A 19816-nucleotide genomic window follows, 5' to 3' on the forward strand; every position below is an offset into this window, starting at 1 on the left:
AGCCCCTGCAAGCTGTAGTGTCCTTAGGAAGGGCAGCAGTGTGGGTAGCAGCAGGGTGACTCCCCATGGCTGCTGCACAGCCACAGCCCCACCTGCCTGGCCAGCACAGGTGATACTGCTGCTGGCGGCAGGGCCCAGCAGCACAGCACTGAGGGACTTCTTGCAAAGTCTCTTCTCCTGCATGTCCTCGAGTCTCTTTTGGGACTTAGAGTCTAACAGTTGAGTGATAGGAGATGTAAGAATGTTATTACCTGTGCACCAGGAGTTTAGGTATGTATCATAACACTTTTTTTAAAACTTCTGTTTCCAGTAACTCTTCACCCATTAATAGAGTTGTACAGATCACAGGCAATTCCATGCAGAGGGGAAGTGGCTCAGGATTTAAGCCATTTAAAGGTGGACCTCCACGAAGATTCTAAGATCTACAGCTGTTTGGTTTCAAGATAACTTATTGAAATTTCTTGTAAACTTTCTCTGATTAAGAACAGGAAATCTTGTCTGAAATCCTGGTTAAATTTTTTTAATTTAACATGATTATTTTCCTCTCAATTTTGGAGGCATTTTCATAGTTACGTTGTAATTTTGGATAGTTTTTGTGTATCTTTGATAAGCATTTTCCTTGAGGCACTAGAGCTATGTAAAAAGAAATTGGAACCAAAATATTTGTTAATTCTGTACAAAAGGATAGTTTGCAGCTGTGTGCTAGTAGTTTGATTTGCCAACATTAGCTCTGTGGTGTCATGCTTTAAAGTTAGCTACTTCTCACAACATCCACAATAACCTCCATTTTGAAGGTTGTCCAGACTATTATCTCTGCTTTCTAATTTGTAGAGAAATAAGATTTGTTCTTTCATTACTGGGTATTATGTAACCTATTTTTGCAGAAGGTACTGTTACATTGAGTGCATTTATGTGTATTCTTGCAAATGTATTCTTTTGAAATAAACCTTCATATTCTGTATAGCTTCTAGTAAGTCTTTAAAGCAGTCTTTGGGGAAGGAAGGCAGAATTAAACAGACATGTTGGTATAGCAAATCAAAGCATGGGTGCCATTAGGTTTTAACTAAAAAACTGTTACTGTTTGAAAAACTTAAAAGCACATTTGCTCCCAGAAGAAAGATTAGCAGCAAAAAATAGCAAAATACTCCAGCAAGGCCCAAAGAAATAAGTTTTGTTTGCTCTTTGTGTTTAGCAAAGCTCTGTGGAAGTTTGAAACAGCTGGGGTTTTACACCAGACTACCACAAACTCTGCTTACAGGGCTTGGGGGCTCCTGCAGCTGCTCCTGATGTGGTCTTGAGCAGAAGGCTGCATCTTGTTAAGCCTTTTGGATTGGGTCAGCATGGAAGGGTCTGTGCAAAACCCTTCTAGACCAGGCCCAAATAGAAATGCCAGGGAGCCAGGCCAGGACTCATTTTTCACCCAGCCAGGGTAAGAGCTGCAACTCTGCTGTTCAGCAGGGGAGAAAAGCAAATGAATCCCGCTTGGAAAAGCTGGGTGGGACATGGTTACACAAAAGAACAGGGGACTCCTAGCAGAACAGAGGAGCTTAGTCCTTGATTAGTCCTTGAATAAGAGCTGGAAGGGTTTACTGATCCAGATTGCCTGTGAAAGGATTTAAGTTACATTTTTTTAAGGCATGAGGCAGCAAGAAGATGCTTATTTCTGCTTGCTGTGTGGAAGAACTGCTAAGCACCTGCAGTGTTCCAGGGGAATCCAGAGCAGAGCAGAGAATGAGTTGTGAAACTAAACTGGTTTTGAGTAAGTAGCCTTTCAGGAAAGATGGAGGAGAGAGGAACCTGCTGTGCATCAGCATTGTCTCCAATTAATCCTCTGTGGATATTCACATCTGACAAATACTTTGGCTTAAACAAAAGAAATGCACTGTCTCAGCAAGTGTGTCACTTACCTTGATACATTTAATATATCTTGTTCAATTCTTAAAAGAAAAATCTAGGAAGTTCAATTTACTGCAGGAGTTTCCAAGAGAAAGTACAAGTTCCCAGTTCATTTTCCAAAGTACTTGTGCATTTGGCTGCAGTCTGTGCTTTATCAGGTGTGACAACACACACAAAGCAAATATCTCCAAGATGAATTTATAGTGGCTAATGGAGCGAATGGGCAATTTCAAAGTTTATAACCTTAAAAGACAAAGCTATAGAGAGGTTCAAAAATAAAACTTGAGATGTGCTTGGTTCCCTGTAAAAGTCTAGACATGCATTCCAACAGTTACTTAAATAAATTTAAAAAGTGATTGTGCAGGTGTAATCATTTCACTTAAAATACTAAAACAAACTCAGACAATGGGGAAAAAATCTGATTGAAAACAAATTGCTGAAACCTTTGAATTTATCAAAAGCTGAAGAGCACCAGCAGTTTGTCCTTTTTTTCCAGAATGACTTTTTGTTGGGTTAGTGTTTGTTGGGTTTTTAAGTATATTTTTAAAAGTATATCATCCAACCTTTATTATTAGGAAAGAACTTAAATATCTAAATGAAATATTTATTTAAGTTTGCTCACTTAAATTTATTTACATACAATGAGTTTCAGAAGGCTGTTAACCAAAATAAATCTCAGTTGGGTAAAGACCTTGAACTAGAGAGAGGCTGATAGCAGGAGACACTATTTAAAAGGTAACAGATTTTAACAGCTTTGTGGTACACAAACAAAAAGGAGTGTTAAGATACAGAACTGGATTTCTCTGAAAACTATTTGTGTTCAAAATTATTTTAACAATTTACAAGGAAATGTTATTTCCTTATAGTCTTTAAAAACACATTAATACAATATAAACAATTAAGGCTTTTAAAATGCAAAACATTCAGTAGTTGAACTTGTAGATGCCGTTACAGTGCTGGATAATGGTGTCACACGATGAGAAGTATTTCATTCACATACATTGGTACAAATGATACTGCATGACTAGATTTAATTGTGTCATGCACCTCTAAAACACAAGTTAAAAAAAATTAACTTCTCCCCTCTCTTGATAAATCCAGAGTCACTTGCATCAGATTTACTTTGCATTTCCTTTTAAGAGAGATCAAGTAAGCACGGGATGCCTAACAAGACTCACAGCTGAACTGCTGATTTAACACAGGCATTGCACAATTCTGGTGGCATCTTGAAGACATTACTAATCTGGAAGTATTTTGGAACTTTTCTAAAATATGTCAGGTTTTTGGGGAGGGGGTGGTGCTTTTTAAAAAAACATTTCATTGTAAAAAGACCCAGTCAAGGTAGTTAAGACAACAAATATTTGACTTAACACTTGAGAACTTGGGGCAACTTCTGTAGGATTCATTTTTGTGTGTTCCATCAGTCATTTCTTCACCAAGCTTACGTGTGTGTACAAGGTGATTATCAGAAGTTGTACTAATAAGGGCTATGCAGCTGGTGACCAGATGAAAGGATAATTGAAAATTTTTAAAAAAAAACTTTGATAGAACTTGTTTTGCTGAAAGCTGTAATATAAACCAAAACTCTGTCATTTAACATTAAAGCTCTATCAGGGTATTGTGGGGAAATTGCTGACGGTATTTCTCTCTCCCTTATAAAAAATTGCTGTAAAGAATTAACATAATACTGAGCAATGTAACAGATTTAGAATAGAGTTATGTGGCACAGGACAAGTACTTGATACTTCTATAGTTCTGAGAACTGTTATCAAAGTTGTGAGGCTCAACCTGTAAACAGTGCCGACACACTGCAGAAACACAGGGCAAAACCCTTCACAAGTGCTGTGATCTGTCCAGTACAGTCTGATAGCAACCTGCATTAATTGGGGATGTTTTTTGCAAGTACAAAGCCTATCCAAACCAGAACCTGCTTATTTCATCAATGTCTGCACTGTAACTCCCTCACCAGTCACACTTCTCAGCAGAATGTTACAGCACTGGTCATTTTGAGAGTTATCAAGATAAAGTGAAGAAACCCTTGCTGCAATAGGTTTGTCTCTTGAAATCATTGTAACTATGGTCACTTTTTTAAGGGGTTCTCTAAAATTACTTTTGCTTACCAATCCCTAAGAGAAAGCATGTAAGAAATCCAGAAATGCAAGCATACCTGCTGTAACCCGAGTATATGGAATGCAAACGTAATTATTGCAGCTATTCATGATAAAAAATGCAAAAGCTGGATTACAAATAGTTTAAAGTCCACAAGCAGGTTCCTTGGTTCACTGTATCCATCTGCAGTGTCTTGAAGATTCCACCTACTACATACTTTTCCAAGCAATGGAAGGATTTTATTTCCACAGCAATACTTTTTTTTCCTGTAGTTAATAGAATCACTAGTAATACATACCCATGCAAATGGCCAAAATCCCCATACTGTTACTTCACAGAGAACCTGGTTTCAAACTTTCAGTGTGAAGGGCTTCACTGAAACTCAATGGTGAACACAACATCTTATTAACTAAGATAAACCAGTTTCTGGCTCTGGTTAATCTGCAATAACAAAAGCCCTAAAATTAACAGACCTACTGCTGGCCTTATATCAAAATACTGGAGAGAAAATTGTCTGTTTTCGTAGATATTTTGGAGTTCCCCAAAACAAGAGATGAGCAAACCCAAGGGTGTTCCCATTACTCAGCTGATTTAAGTTTTTAAAGTGATTTAAGACACACTGGTGTTTCTTTTAATTGCAGCTTTTACCTTTTCCTTGGCATGTGCCAGTAAGCAGGAACAAAAGCCACCACAGGGTTTCTGACAAAAATACAAGTTAACCCAGGTTTTTTGGAAACACATTCAGAAGAAATTGAAAAATGTTAAACTAAGGTGAAATTTTCAAAACTGCTTAGCATAAACTTAACTTCCCAAAGTTGCAGCTGAAGTTTTAACTCAAAAAGCCCATCCAAATTTTCCTGAAGGCTTCAACAGGAGAACATGAACTTCAAGACAGACAGGTATCCCATTATTTCATCCAGCTCTGTGATGGAGAACCTCAGTTTGTCTCAGCTAAAGGCTTTGGCTCATGAGACACCATTAGATCAATCCCCATATGTTTCACAACAGGTATCACTTATGGCGGATGGGACCTAAACTGAAATTGGGTCAGCACTAAAGGAAGCTCAAGAGAGTAATTTAAAAAAATAATAAAACTTAGCTGAGTTTGTGTCCCTGTGCACCCCAAGGTCTCTGTACATTTGTCTGAGTGTTTGGCTCTATCGAACAACCCCCATTTCATTCACTGCCAGGAGGGCAGCACGGGCAGTGCCTCTGCTCTGATCAGGGCAGCAGCTGCCTTGGATTTCAGCAGAGTTACACTATTTGTAAGCACTGTGTAAACTGAGCTGGCAAGGTTTCGGTTCCTTTGAGTGGTAAAACTTCATCTGAATCGTTCCCTAGGATTTCCCAAAAATAACACTATTTTGGTGCATGTTTTTCTATGCTGTTGAGGCAATCATGGGATCTTGACTTTCTAATGATAAAGTATTTGAAGACTTTAACCTTGAAAAACAAGGAATTGCCCATTTCAGCACATAAAGCTTCTCCATGAACACAAGTAATCCTACAAACCAGAAAAGGAATGAGGAAGGCAGATTTCAGCAAGTTCTCTAGAGAGCTGTCCAGCAAAGAGAGCTCAGAGTGACAGGAGCTGACGTTGACCGAAACTGAACAGTAGGCAACTGACATTTAATAAGAATATTTGGAGCTATCAGAGGATCAGCACAGCTAGTCCTGACTTTAAAGCACAGTGAGAGTGAAGAGCAGTGTGTCCAGGGACAGACACTGCCAACCTGCCAGGAAATGAACCTGCTGGGCATTACCTAGGTGAGAAAATGTGGCCACTGCACGCTGTGCCACAGCTATTTGTGTCCAAAATAACAGCAAAATTAAGGACGAAGCTTTAAACAATCTCTAGAGGTAGCATAGGGACTTTTTATGTTCCAGCCTCTCTTTCCTCCTTAGCATTCCCCTGTGGCACTTCTTCCCTATCAAAGCAGATCCCAGCTGAGCTTGCATCCACTGCTTTGCTGCTGGGCAAGCTGTGAAAAGAGGGAGCTGTACAGGAGCACTGAACATCAGACAGACTGAACAGGACACGGTGTGAGGAGGTGTCACTCACCTCTTCCCCTTTTCCTACTCAGCACTAACAGTCTCTGGCTGATTATCTTACTAAAAAAAGATGTGCATTTGTCAAGATGAAATGTCATTTTCAGGCCTTGCACGCGACATTTGCTATCTCTGGACTGAATGAACATTCTTGAGAGTTGGATTTTTCCTGCTCCCAAGGTGTTCATCACAGCACAGATGGAAAAATGGGAGCATTCTACTGCAACCAAACTACAGCTTGTTATTTTTGCTTTTCTGTAATATGCTTTCTAATGAGGATTCTCCATCAGTTAATGTGCATTTCCTGAGTCACCTGTTCAATGCTGCAACCTTTAAAAATCTACTTTTATATAAAATAAGCTCTTAATTCAGTATGTTGTATTGAAGGATGTACTTTGGATAGATTCTCTAATAAGCATCCTAATGCAAAGAACTGATCCAAGCAATGAACTGACGATGTTACAGAACCAGTGGAGCAGGAATGAAGAATGGTTCAGTTAAAAATACATCAGCTTTACCTTTCACTTTAGTATTTCCTGCTGAATGCACAAGAAAATTCATTCCAAGAACTCAAAACTGCCTTTTATTACATACTGGAAACTTTTTTCAAGAGGTTGTGTGTACAAGTTTGAAGAAACATGACAATAATGTGATATACCAAGTGAGTCAGAGCCTGCTTGGCAATCCCAGCAGAGCCTGTGCTTCCCATGGAGCTCGTGTGAACTCCTGAGAGCCACAAAAGCAGCTCTGCACAGAAACTCTGAACACTTTATTTCTTATATGAACGACATAAGCTAACAAAATGTAGTTTTTGCATTGTGTTTAAGTGAATTTTCAGGAGTGCTAATTTCATTCTCTGGTGTTACAACCCTCTGGATCTGCTTTGCTGGCTTGCAGATTCCCATGAGTGTCACAAGAAAACTGGTGGATTTGAGCAGTTACAAAGTGCCTTATAGAAAAACATTTATCTCTACGGCAGTGCTCTGGTTTTTGCTAATCTTAAGAATATTTGTATGTAGCTTTTTTTATGTCACAACTATAATGCAACAACAAAAATTCTATGATTCTGTTTTCTGTGCTAACATTTATCTAGTGGAAAACAAGTTCTACTCTACTTTTCTGGACACTTTCATATATATTATGTAGATATTTGGAGCATGTACATGCTAAATTGTATAAATAGATTTAAAGTATAAATCTATATCCTTTTGCCAGAACATGAGGTGGAGAAAAAAAAAAAAGAAAAGGCAAATGAAGTAAACATAAGTAGATATTGTCTTCCTGGTACTCCAAGACTAAATTGTGCAATATTGTTTTCCAAGCTCACTTCATATAGATAAAAGCAATTCTGTTCAGGTTTTTTGATCCTCAGATACTGTCAGAGATACCAACTGTGACAGGTGCTTTTGGAATGGTTACTCCCAGTAGGGCATAAATTAAGCTTCCAGGTGAATTTCATTTGGGGTATTAGGAAGCTCAAGTGCTTACAACTTTTGCCACTAACAAGTTCAACTCATGCAGCCCTAGATTTCAGGAATTCTTTACCTTTTTTCCAAAGCTTCAAGACCTGTAAAGAAAAAAGGATATTTAACAGAAGACTGTTTTCACAGCATGCCTTCCATCTCAAATACCCTGAAACCTTTACTCCTCTATTGAAAGAAACTGAATTATACGGGAGTTGCAACTTCATGAGGAGCATTGCATTTAACTCTTCCTCTGTGACCAAATGACCTTAGTTCCTCTAACTACAGCATATTAAGTTTCAGGCACATCTGTCTGAATCTGGAAATGTTACATGAATTCTTCTAATACAAACGAGTATCTTAGGCAAAAAGATAAACTCCAAAGCCACAACAGCTAGGTTCCTTCCGAAAGGAGTTAAAGTGGCAATACTGTCACTGAAAATAATAACAAACACTTAGCTTGACATATTTATTTTTCAAGGTCAATAAATAAATGTAAATACACAAAATTTGGAAAAATCTTAGTAACAGAATGTTTTTAAACAACATTCTGGCTTAGAGTCTCTGTTATTGACACTATTGGAATAGTTTCTCATCTACTTAAAGTAGCTAAGTCATTATGTTGGTGATCCTCCATCACATTAATTTTTGAAGAAGTTAGGCTGCTGCAAAGGAAAAAAAGACATCAACCTTTCCTTTGACATAGAAAATTATCTGAACTGCATACATTAAGTATTAAAATTACTTCTCTGGGCATGACTTTTCTAGAGAAGATATTTTTAAATTTACAGTTTACATATTAGAGACCTCCTACTGTTCATTACCTCATCATTATAAAAGGGAAATCGTAACAAAAGTGGAAGAAAAACAAAAAAGGAAAAGGCATGGAAGAAAAGTGATACAAATTGGCCCTTTAGCTGGTAAGACATTCTTCCTTTATCTCATTTTCATTCTAGATTGGTAACAGATGTGTGTGATGACTGGTTGCCATCAGTGCAGCCAGTCTGCTTGAAATTATTGTGAAGTGGCTTTTTACCAGTGGACTTGTGCCAGACACCCACTTTTGTAGACATTCTCCAAACACCTGGAAGCAGGAATGTCATATTCCCCCTTAGCTTGCCCAGGTTATTCTGTGTGAACACTAAGGCTTAGAGCACGGATACAGAACTTGTCCAGGAGAAGCAGCCTTGTTCAAAAGTATCCAAAAATCGCTAAATAGAAATTTTTATCAAAAGGTTCAGCAAGAACTACTTGTTATTGATTTAATGGAAGTGGAGGAAGATTTGTGGTTCCCTCAAAATTCATCAAGTGTTCTGTTTCTGCATTCTATAAATACTACAAGATGCAACATGTTTATTTGGTTCCCATAAATTAGAAAAATCTGGTTTCCAAAAATTCTAAATTAGTGATTTAAAAAACAAAATATTACACCTGACCACCTTTCAAACCATCTCAGAGAGGCAGCTTCACTCCTCTCTCACCCCTTCAGAAGTGTGCTTTTTTAAGAATACATGATTTATAAAACAAACAAAAAAGTGTGTTTTTAACTACAGTACACTTGCTTAAATATACAAGTGGACATGTTAACGTCATGTTGAAGTTCAAGGTACTTCTGGATAAAAGGCAGATAGTTAGTTATTTTAACTCTGCATTCTTATATAGAATATCGATTATTATAGACTTTAGTTTCCTCTCATCATTCATCTATCATACGGAGAGGTCAATAAATAAAACCTTATCTGGTCCAGTTTACCTACAAGAGAAAAAAAAATAATACAAGAAAAAGAAGTTACCTATAAAATTACTTGTTTAACCCTGATAACATCTGAGTTGCCATACCCAGTTTGTAGTTGCAAGAAAAGCAAACAATATTCATCTTGCTTTTTAATAAATGCCCCAGTTTCTTCATGACAATTTTTGTATGCTGCCTATCAAGTCACATATTCTTGGGGCAAGAAAGCTGGCCAGGAGATGCAGTGATAGCAGTAACAAGTATAAATCTGGGTTCAAAAAAAGAACATACCAGATCCAGAAGCAAAGAAATCTGGACACACTGAGGAGGCAGTGCCCAGCTGTTATTTGGGCTCTTGTGTCATGGAGACTATACCCAGCCTAAGATATAGTTTCATACTAAGGAAGTAACACAGAACTCCGTTGTGCTCGTGTACAGACTTCAGGAAAAAGCCTCACACAAAATGAATTACCTTTGTTTAGAGTAGAAGATAAAATAGCTTACTAACTGATGTAATGAGTAATGGATGTCACTATGACACAGGACTTGCCATGAGTTGTGTGTTCAGCTACAAGGTGCAATATTTCTTATGACTAACTCAAAGCACAGCCGCATCCAACTGTGATTTGGAATTCCCTCTTGAGCAGCACGCACTATGACTTTGAAGGAAGTCTGATTGGTACAAAGTCATCCATCCTCTCTTGGAACATGAACAAAATCCATGGGGTAATCAGGCACAGGCGGCATGTAACAGGTTCGTCTTCCTTTTTACTCCTTGTTTTTGCTTCTGAGGACATGCACTTGGCTCCAGATGGAATCCATGTTCTGTTACAAGAGAACACAGCTGTTCTTCTCTTTCTCCCTCTCCTTCTCTCGAGGCTCTTTGCGTTTGCGTTCGTTACTCCCGGATTGTCTTGTGCTGGCTGGAGAGGCTGCACCTTGTACCTGCTGTGTGGGGAAAATCACATGGGAAATAAACCCAGCACTGTTGCACATACAGCCTGAACTCTTCCTGTGTGGTCAAGTTCACTAACAAAAAGTTTAAGTATTATGCAAACCAGTAGAGTTCAGGTATGGTTTTTGGTATACCTACTCCAGGACCTCCACAAAAGTTGTGTATTTCTTGAAAATTAAGTGAGCTGAAAATATATTTCAAGTTTCATGTGTCCCTTCTGTTGTGTCCACATATAAAGTTCAGTAGTTTCAATAAAATACAGTTTCAAATGTTTTCTGGCACTTCTGTATTATTGCACTGAATTTTTTCTTGGTTTCTCTTATAAGAACATAATCCACACTCCACTACTTGCAGAGTCAAAGTGCTGGTGTGGACAGCAAGGTAATGGGAAGGCAGCAGCTTTTTATAACTAGAAACTCTTTAATAACTTGGCAAGGGGGTTGGTACACAAAGGCAACATAAGTTCTGTTAATTCATCATCTATTCCCTCTGTTACCCACTCATAGCTGCAAATGAGCACGCTCTTAATCCTGTTCAGCAGGTTCTTCATTTCCTTCTGCCTTTGGCAGGTATGAATCTATGTCTTAACTAGGTACTGCTGGTTCTATTAAAGCAACAAACAGTGCAAATAACAAAACTTTTACCTGTCAAAATTCTTGTTTCATGCTTTAACTTATCAGTTAATGGTTCTGAATTACTTCAGGCCAAAGATGCAGGCTTTATATAGATTATTTCTTATATATTTGTAAATAAAGGCAGTTCTGAAAGCCCTCAGTGGTTAAGAACTCTGTAAATCCAAAACACCAGCTTAAATAAATATTGTCTCTGGCACAGAAGATTCAGTTAAATTGCATTTTTTGATAGACATGTGCATGAATCACATTTTCAGAAGATTTTGAAATCAGCTGCTTATGGGTATGGGATGGAAAGGTGTACTGGGAGAAACTGTGAATTGCCTGATTTAGAACAACAGAATAGATTCACATGAGATCACAGTCTGAATCACCTAAAAATGTACAGCAACAAACTTCTGCAAGACAAAATAAAGACAAAGCTTCAACTGTAATCAAAAAGTTAAGCTCCGTGTTCTTCTGCAAGTAATGTAAAATACTAGCTAACACCATCTTTGTAACCTGACATATTAATTCATACTGAATTAACTATAAATGAAACCCTAATTTAGAAGGTTAAGCATGTTTTAAAGTATTTAAATGTCTGCAGTTTCCATATCTACATGCATACTCCAAAAACTGTAGTGTATTCCTAAAGATTCCTATATTCACCTCAGGCTGAAATACGTACAAGCACAGATGTATCCATGCAATTATTCCCACTTTCTAAAATTGATGATCATATTCTGGAGTACTGTCTTCTTACCTGGACCTGAGCAGCTGCTTGTTCTTGCTCCTGATAGTACTGAGAAGCTCTCCTGTCCTCCTCTTCCTGGAGCTTCTTTGCTAGCTCTAGATCACTGATTCCTTCTGGGATCTGTTCCCAGTTAATCTCTTGATTCTGCTGCTCTTGTTGTAGAGACAATGCCATCAGGTAATCCTAAAGAGTAAACCTGTGAATTAATGCTCTTTCACAGAGAAAAGAGTCAAGTCATATCAAGTGAATTTTTCAGCATGTGCAGCTACACAGAACCATCACTTTTCTCCCAGCCTTATCTTCAAATGGAGGTCAGGAATTAGTTTCAGAACCTGTCCATCAGCTCAGCTGCAGGAAGGCTGAGAACAGCTACTTTACATGTCTGCTTTCACAATGACTAAGCTGCAGCACAGAAGACACAAAAACTAATTTAAAAATGTTGCTTTTAGGTTTAAATTCTATTACCTAGACAGCAGCAAATTATCTGTCAGATTTTTATTCTGAGAGAGAGAATTATTAATTTCCCCCCAGTATTTAAAAAAAAAATTAATGGTGATCACTGTAAAGTTGTTCAGAATGTAAGATTTTCAAGGAACTTAGTCTTGCTCTGCATTTGTGCATTAACTGGTACAACTCAGCCTCACCTCAGACATGACTTTTGCAAACTCTGTGTCTCAGCAAGAATAACAAACGCCCACCATGACACACAATCTGCTGTGGGGTGTCCTACATTCAGCCAAGTGGGCAGCAGAAGGCAAAGTTCAGCTATGACATTCTTAATGAGCTGAAGGGAGTTTGTTATGCAGGAAGAAATTCCACAGTCTGCTTCTGTTTCCATATACAAAACAGAGGTGACATTCCACCTGAGTGAGGACTTGCCAGAAATGGATTCTGAGAGATTAAAATCCCATTTTCCAAACTACTCAGTGAGTCTTACTTTTCCTCCCTCAAAACCATATTAATGCACTCAAGTGGCACTTTTGGGAACCCCAATCTAATTACCTAAAGGAGTTTTAAAGTCCCAGGTATGCATGAGTATACACACATACACATCTGTGGAGTTCCACATAAATATGACTAAAAATCAGCACTAACTTACAATGGAAAGGCAGAAACCAGTCAGTACCTGATCTATTTGATCCTGCTGCCCTCTGTAGACAGTTTCAGGGTCTGATGGAGGCCTCAGGTGGAATTCAGAGTCACAGAAATTCCCATCACCATCCACATTGTGTAAACTTTCCCACACAACTTTTTCTTCCGTAAGAAAGCCCTGGTCTGTCACAAGCAGGTAAAGCTGACCCTATACAGAAGAACAAGGAAAACTTGTAAAACTAAAAAAAATTACGTTTTACAATCTAAGCAGCAAAAATGATACAAATGTTGCATTCCAATAAAACATTCACTTAGAGTTTTTAGCACATTTAGTAATTAAATAAATCAGAATACAGCATTAAACCACTAGATACTAGTATTCATTGCTAAATTAACAGCCACACCACTTCTGTATTCCATCTTGCAACTCTTCATTCTTAATGGGAGTTCATATTGACTAGAAATTAACATAAAACATTAATACATACATGAATGAATATAATATATATCAAGCTATATACCTGGACAGCTCTTTAGAAACACACCTAAGAAGTGGACTTAAAACCTGGCAACAAAAACTTTAAATCCTAGGAGTAATCACATTAAATTCCAAAGGCAAGAAATGGAGACAAAGGTGACCTTTCCAAACAATCCAAGAGGCATTACCTCAAAATGGCCACATCTTCATGTTTCATAATGAGTTTTGATAGAATTTGCGGTCTGTGTCAATTGAAAGCTCTAAATTTAAGATTCTTGCTATCACTTGTTGCCAATAATTGCTTTTGTTGGCATTTTAGTAATTTTACAGTTCCATAAGGGCAAATTTCTTGATTTCAAAGTCTGAAATTATAAAATGGGCTGGCCTGGAGTGAAGGAGACAATGCTAACAAGTGCAGATACCAAGGCACTGGAAGGATGAAATGCAAGCTTAGGATGAGGGAGTGGGAGAGGAGCTGAAATCAAAGGGAAATAACTGAAGTAGGCACCAAGTAAAAGGAGATGGTGCTGCGTGTCTGAGGGAGACCAAAGCAGCACAAAATACCCACTTAAATTTCCATTTAAATCAACCCATTTATTTCATCCTTTTTAATCATGTTTTTAGGATTATACACCAAATCAAGAATGTTGTTTCTGACCATAGAGTATTTTAAGACTGAAGCTCCCATTAGTATGACTGAATGTACCAGATCAAGACAATACAAAACTTGTAGCAGTGGTTTAGCTGTAAAAATCAAGACAGTTTATCGTGACATCCACAACAACGTGGTACTTGTATTCCAGCAGCACACACAGAGGGTTCTCAAAGATTGCTGTGCTGAAGCTGTACCAAAGCAAGAGGCAGATCCTGTTCTAATGACTTCTAAGGCTAAACAGGCAAGAAATGGAAACTCTGTCCATACTCAACCCATACAGAACGAGCTCCCTGACTTCTCTGAAGTCATTAAATAACTCTCTGAGGGAGATGTTGAAATTCCACTCACGTCTCGTCAATCCCACTCTGTTTACAGCTGCCCCTGCTGGGGCTGGGAGGTCACTTGATGTAACAAAAATATTATTTGAAGTCTCACATACAGTAATTATTCCAATATTACCCAATACCATAACATGCACTTACACACAAGGCCAAACAGAGTGGATAAAAAACCCAAACCAAAACCAAACAGGTAACACTACTGTATGCTCAAGCTTTGGAATGGGAGTTAACCAGCACAGGGGGGCTCCACACACATAAATGCAAGTGTCAGCAACAAGTCTGATCACATAACATGATCTAAGAAATCATCTGTCCCGTGGAAACCTGCCTAAGAACTGAATGATACTCCTGACACTTAAAATTACCTGAAGAAAATAAAAGGAAGTAATTTCACAACGTTTCCAGTTTGCACAAAATACCTATTTCACAATATTGCGTATACAAGAAGTCTTCAAAAAGCTATAAAAAAATCCCAGAATATAAAGATAAAATGTATTTGAACTTTTACATTTTATTTTGAACAGTACATTGACTCAAACAAAACCTAAAAAAGGGGGTGCTTTGTGTGTCTCCCAGGTTTTCCTCTATTATGCCATACATTTTAATCACAGCCCATAAACTGTGCAGCTCACTGAATACTGAAATTGTGAAAATACTAGTTTTCCTATCTCCAAACTATTATAAGCCTAATTTTTCCACACACAAATATTAAGGTATATCATTTGCCTTCATGGAATTAGAATCTAGCATCTAAGGATGGATTAAAGCTAACACTTGTTTGAAATAGAGACCTGTTTTAAATCATACTCAAATCATATTTCAAATTCATATTCTTTGTAAGAATTTCTCGGTTGAACACCGATTGTAAAAATGTCACGTTAGGGTAAATAATACAAAATAAATGTAACACAGCTCCCTAATGAACAGCAATAAACTGCATTACATATCACATATTAGCTGAACACCACCACTGCGATTCCAATACCAACTGCATGCCTTCAAACATTCTGCTTCACTCGAGCAAAGCTTAGCAAACCAACATTCACAGGCTCCCTAGGTCCTGATAAGGTACCTGATAAGGGACAGAGTTCCTGGTCACATTATTGGAATGAAAGGAAAATGGGAAATCACAGATCAGAGATCCAAAGTCATCTTTCCCTTGTTTTTAACCAACTTCTCTGATCTTTACATCATATTAGTATTATTAAATTGGATTCCACAAAAAACCCCAACCAGGACTCTCACAATATTGCTAATATTCATGGAACCTTTGGCAATAATTTCATATAAAGTAAGAAGAGGTGGCTCTTTCGTTGTGAGCTGTAATGTAGGCTCTCATCATGCGCCTGTTCTTCCACTTGCAACAAGAAAATAGGGGCCCTATCTACAGATTGGCTCTGCAGGCACAGTTTTAATGCCAGGCACGTTCTCTTCGCAACGCTAAAGGCACAGGCCACACTCAGTGGCACACCCAGGCCCCAGCAGGCATTGCCTGTGACCCGAGAGCAGCCTTCACCCTCCGACCTTGGCGCTGCCCCGGAGCCGGGGCCGCAGCGAGCCAGGCCGTGCCCGCGGCCCGGAAACAGCCGCCGCTCGCAGGCACTTCCACAGCCCGGGCCGGGGCGGCTGCCAGGGACGGGACACAGCCGCCCTGCGGCACCGGGACGCGGCCCCGGCGGGGTGACAGGGACGCGGCCCCGGCGGGGTGACAGGGACCCGGCCCCGGCGGGGTGACAGGGACCCGGCCCCGGCCTGTGCACAGCTCACCAGGCCGAGCTCTGCACACTCGGGTTACCAATGCACACAAAAACGGCTTTCAAATGCCCCTCGCTCTCTGAGAAGAGCTGTCACGCTTTACAAAATGTTCCTACCCTCAGAAAAATCTTAACTGGCCATTTCTAGAGCGCTACCAGATTATCTTTTAGATTTGTTTTTAAATGTGGGGTTTTTTTAACAAATACCCGGTCTCATGGGTTAACACTGCCCCTCAAAATACCAGCACATATAAGACAGCGAAAGTATCTACAACAAACTACAATCAACAGGGAGTAAAACGGTGAAAGTCCCAAGTGCATAACTACTGTAGACACAGTTTACTTTAACAAAGTTATGACTAATTATTTATCCTAAGAATCGATATTTAGATATTGTAGACCAATGCCCAGAGTTTATAGTTTCACATATAAAAACCTTGAAATAAAGCTGAGGATAAAGCAAGATTATTCTCCCGAACAGGGATCTCTCAGTCTTCTGTTTGCACAAAAAAACCCTCTCTGAAATGCACAAATATTGGCTACAGGGAATGTTACTAGATCTCCTTTCCTTAGATAATTTCATAATCAGATTAAATAATTAATGTTTTTAAACTACTTGCTCTAATGCCAATTACCAAGTTTCCAGCAATTCAGAAAACAGAAAAAGAAAATCAATCACCTGTCTAATAGCTTCATACAGTAAAGACAAACATTTTAAGCCTTATGTTTTGAATAGTATGTAAATATTCTCTCGGACTTCTGGATCAGATCCCTCCATTTTTGTGAAGGTGTTTTAAATGGATGAATGAGTGTTTTAATTTTCTCTAACAGTTGCAACATTCAGATACACTAATAGTAAAAAGATTATTTTTAAAAAGTATGTACTATTGAATTCAGTGTAACCCTCAGCATAAGAACTGTATGCTTACTAAGAAACTGAAAAATAAACATGTTTTTAAGCAGTTATATTCATTCCTCTACTGTGCCAATCTTAAATGCCCAAGGAAAAAGTGCAATTACTGTTATAAAATACACTTTGCAATAAAAGTATCTTTTGAGTTCTGAAGCAGAAACACAACATTTATAAAGTAGAAAACACACACACTTAAAAATCCAAACAGGTAAGTGTCTTGGTACTTTTCAGTAAAGAACACAGGTTCTACTACAAACAAGTCTGTGGGAAAAATGTTCCAACTGAACTAAGATCGTCTTACCAAACTGATCCCCTCTTTACAGTCCTGTTTTTCCTTGATCTAGGGAATTATCATTTGATGTATTTATTATCTGCATAATGAAAAGCAAAGGCAAAAAAATAAAAGCACATTTTCAACTGCTAAGAATTATTACTATATAATGACATGAACCAAGACTATTAGTATGCAATGAAAGGGACGGGAAATAGAAAAAATTATTACTTGGGCAAATGGACAAGGTATGGAAATCCAAGTCCTTTCACTAAAATATCAGCCTTAAAAAACTCACACTGCACTTAAAAAATATCCCCAGTGTACAGGTCCTTGTATCAGCTGTACATTAAAGCTGTCAAATAAAAGTTTAAGCATTAGCTTAATTAGAATAATAATTGCTAATTACTTAAGCTGTGTTTCTAAAAATACACTGATTTTATTATATGGACATTAACTTAATAAATGTGTAATTCCCTTTTGATTAACTTTATAGCTGCTTTATTTCTACATTCCCATGTATTGGTTTGGAGGGGAAAGAGAGAAAGGCAGTATTAGAGAAAGAGAAAAAATAATTACATCATTCTTGCCCTAGAAGTTCTATACCTCCATTTTCCCTGGCATATGTTGCATCTCCAGTTTTCCCCATGGATGGGCTTTTCTCCATAGTCCAGCTACTGCTGACTACTGCTCAAACTGCGAGCAAACTCCATCGGCAGAGCGAGCATTAAAGCCAGGAGATGGAAAGAGTGGAGCAGCTGAAAAACATCTCAACTCTTCAGCAACAATGCATCTGGCACTCACATGAGTATCCTGGTGGGCCAAAAATTTCTGGAGAGCTGATCTTGGCTAAAAGCCCAAGTTAAGTCTATTTCTGACTCGATACAAAAGACCCCCTAAAGGTACAGCTACTGCAAACAGCTGGCTAGGTAGGAGCCAAAAGAGTTATTGCTGGCCTTTAAACATCAATTTAAAACTTATCTTCTATCTTTATTAAAAAGTTTCTTGATATCTCAAATTCTGCCATCTGCCACTCAACAGAAATCCAAATCAAAATGAACACTTGTTTACAAGTAAATAACATTGAAATTAAACACTAACTACAAGGTCATTCCCCATAATGACTGTGAAAAACAAGAATAATGGCCTCTATTTCAAAATTTAGCATTTCAGAATTCTAAGAATTCTCCAAAAGCACAAGATTAAAACCACTGTGACTCAGCAGCAACAGACTTTAAATATACAAACCATACTCATTTTCAAATATTTTAACTTTATATTTCTTAGGACTTGTATTTAGTTCTTACAGGTAAAACTCAAGACAGATTTTTACTCACTGCCTTAACCTGTTCTGTATTATTAATACTGGCTGAGGATATTTAACTAATTCAAGTGTTGCATTTTATTTTTATAAGGAAAAAGGATCTCAACTGAGAAGTAAATGTTTAAGTATGAAGCTGATAAAGCACAGACACACACCAGGTTCAACCCTTTAATGTAATACTGGGCTGCAAAAGACTACAAAGAGCCTATGTTTTACAAAACTAATCTGTATTTATAATCCACAGGTCATACTGATACTCATTGACTGTATATAATACAAATAGTATTTTAAAGGATTTAATAATAGCACAAAAATGTGTTATTTCCGGGAGGATTTACGTATTATTATCTGGAATGGCCTTTAAACAAAGTAAAAGAGCACCTGCACCTCTAGATACCATTTGTACTCACAAAGTCCAGCTGTAGTTTTACTATTTTCTTTTTTAAAACCAAACTATGTTGAGGGTGGGGTTTATTCTTCCCTCTCCACCCCATGTAACAAGTATAAAACAGTGTACAAGCTTGCTTCACGAGCTGCCACCAGCTAATCCAAGAACTAAATTTAGAAAAGCAGAGAGGGGAAAAACTATACTCAAACAATGAGCTGCATCAGGTAATATTTGACCATACATAGATTTATTTCATAGCTCTGGGTTATTTAAATGGAAGAAGGGAGGAGAAAGCACCTTTTACTCACCCTACTGCTTTAAGTGAGTGGCATTGTACACACAGATGTAAAACAGATCTCAGATGTACTTTAATCAGAAAGCCAAATGTGTTACCTGCTTGTAGAGTTAATCATTATTTATCAGGACTGTTCAGACCTTAAGCTCAGCTTATGAGTAGTTACTTAAAATGCCAAAGATTAGCACTGACAGTCAAGATTAACAGAGGGAGGAAAAAAGGACTAGTAGTAACAAATGAAAGTGTCATTCACATGAGGTATATGACATTATCAAATAATGGCAAAACCAGGGGTTTCTTAACACTTTTGCATGTTACACACCTCTTCCTTTTTTGCTTTTATTATCATTATTCATAAGCACAAGTGTACATGAAATTAAAGTCTTATTAAAGAACAGATAACCAAAACATAATTTTAAAGAGTTGTATACAAGGGTAAAAACTCATACACTACCATCCTAGCAATGAAGCATGAAGATGAGCATGAAGATGCTCCATAAATGAATGTAAACTTGCCAAACCAGATTCTCCATTCCATGGAGGAAGGAGTCTCAGAAGCACTAACCAAGCTGACACTTGCTTTTTGTATCCTGGAACACTCCCTTTCACAACTGCTGCCATTTTGCTTCCTCAGATACAGATAAAAAATAATTAAAAGAACTTCTCTTCCCTAACAAATGGAACTAATATTGTAGCCCATTTCAACTTCTCAAAATGTTTGCAATTTTGCATA

At 38.0% G+C, this 19816-nt stretch overlaps 2 protein-coding genes across 9 annotated transcripts in view; one reads left to right on the forward strand and one right to left on the reverse strand.

Annotated features, from left to right (window-relative positions):
* SLTM (SAFB like transcription modulator) overlaps positions 1-7295 on the forward strand; it is a 29856-nt gene extending 22561 nt beyond the window's left edge. For all 8 annotated transcript variants that reach the window (XM_038147180.1, XM_038147185.1, XM_038147183.1 and 5 more), the window contains exon 21: positions 311-7295. In XM_038147180.1, coding sequence (XP_038003108.1) covers positions 311-419 — 109 coding nt within the window. In that variant the 3' untranslated portion in view covers positions 420-7295. The remainder of the gene's footprint in view (positions 1-310) is intronic.
* The window catches only part of MINDY2 (MINDY lysine 48 deubiquitinase 2), a 32599-nt gene continuing 15286 nt past the window's right edge, over positions 2504-19816 (reverse strand). The window contains exons 7-9 of the mRNA XM_038147190.1: positions 12699-12872; positions 11582-11755; positions 2504-10197 (exon numbers count right to left, since the gene is read on the reverse strand). Coding sequence (XP_038003118.1) covers positions 10078-10197; positions 11582-11755; positions 12699-12872 — 468 coding nt within the window. The 3' untranslated portion in view covers positions 2504-10077. The remainder of the gene's footprint in view (positions 10198-11581; positions 11756-12698; positions 12873-19816) is intronic.

Source organism: Motacilla alba, chromosome 10, assembly GCF_015832195.1.
Source record: "Motacilla alba alba isolate MOTALB_02 chromosome 10, Motacilla_alba_V1.0_pri, whole genome shotgun sequence".
NCBI classification, from domain to species: domain Eukaryota; kingdom Metazoa; phylum Chordata; class Aves; order Passeriformes; family Motacillidae; genus Motacilla; species Motacilla alba.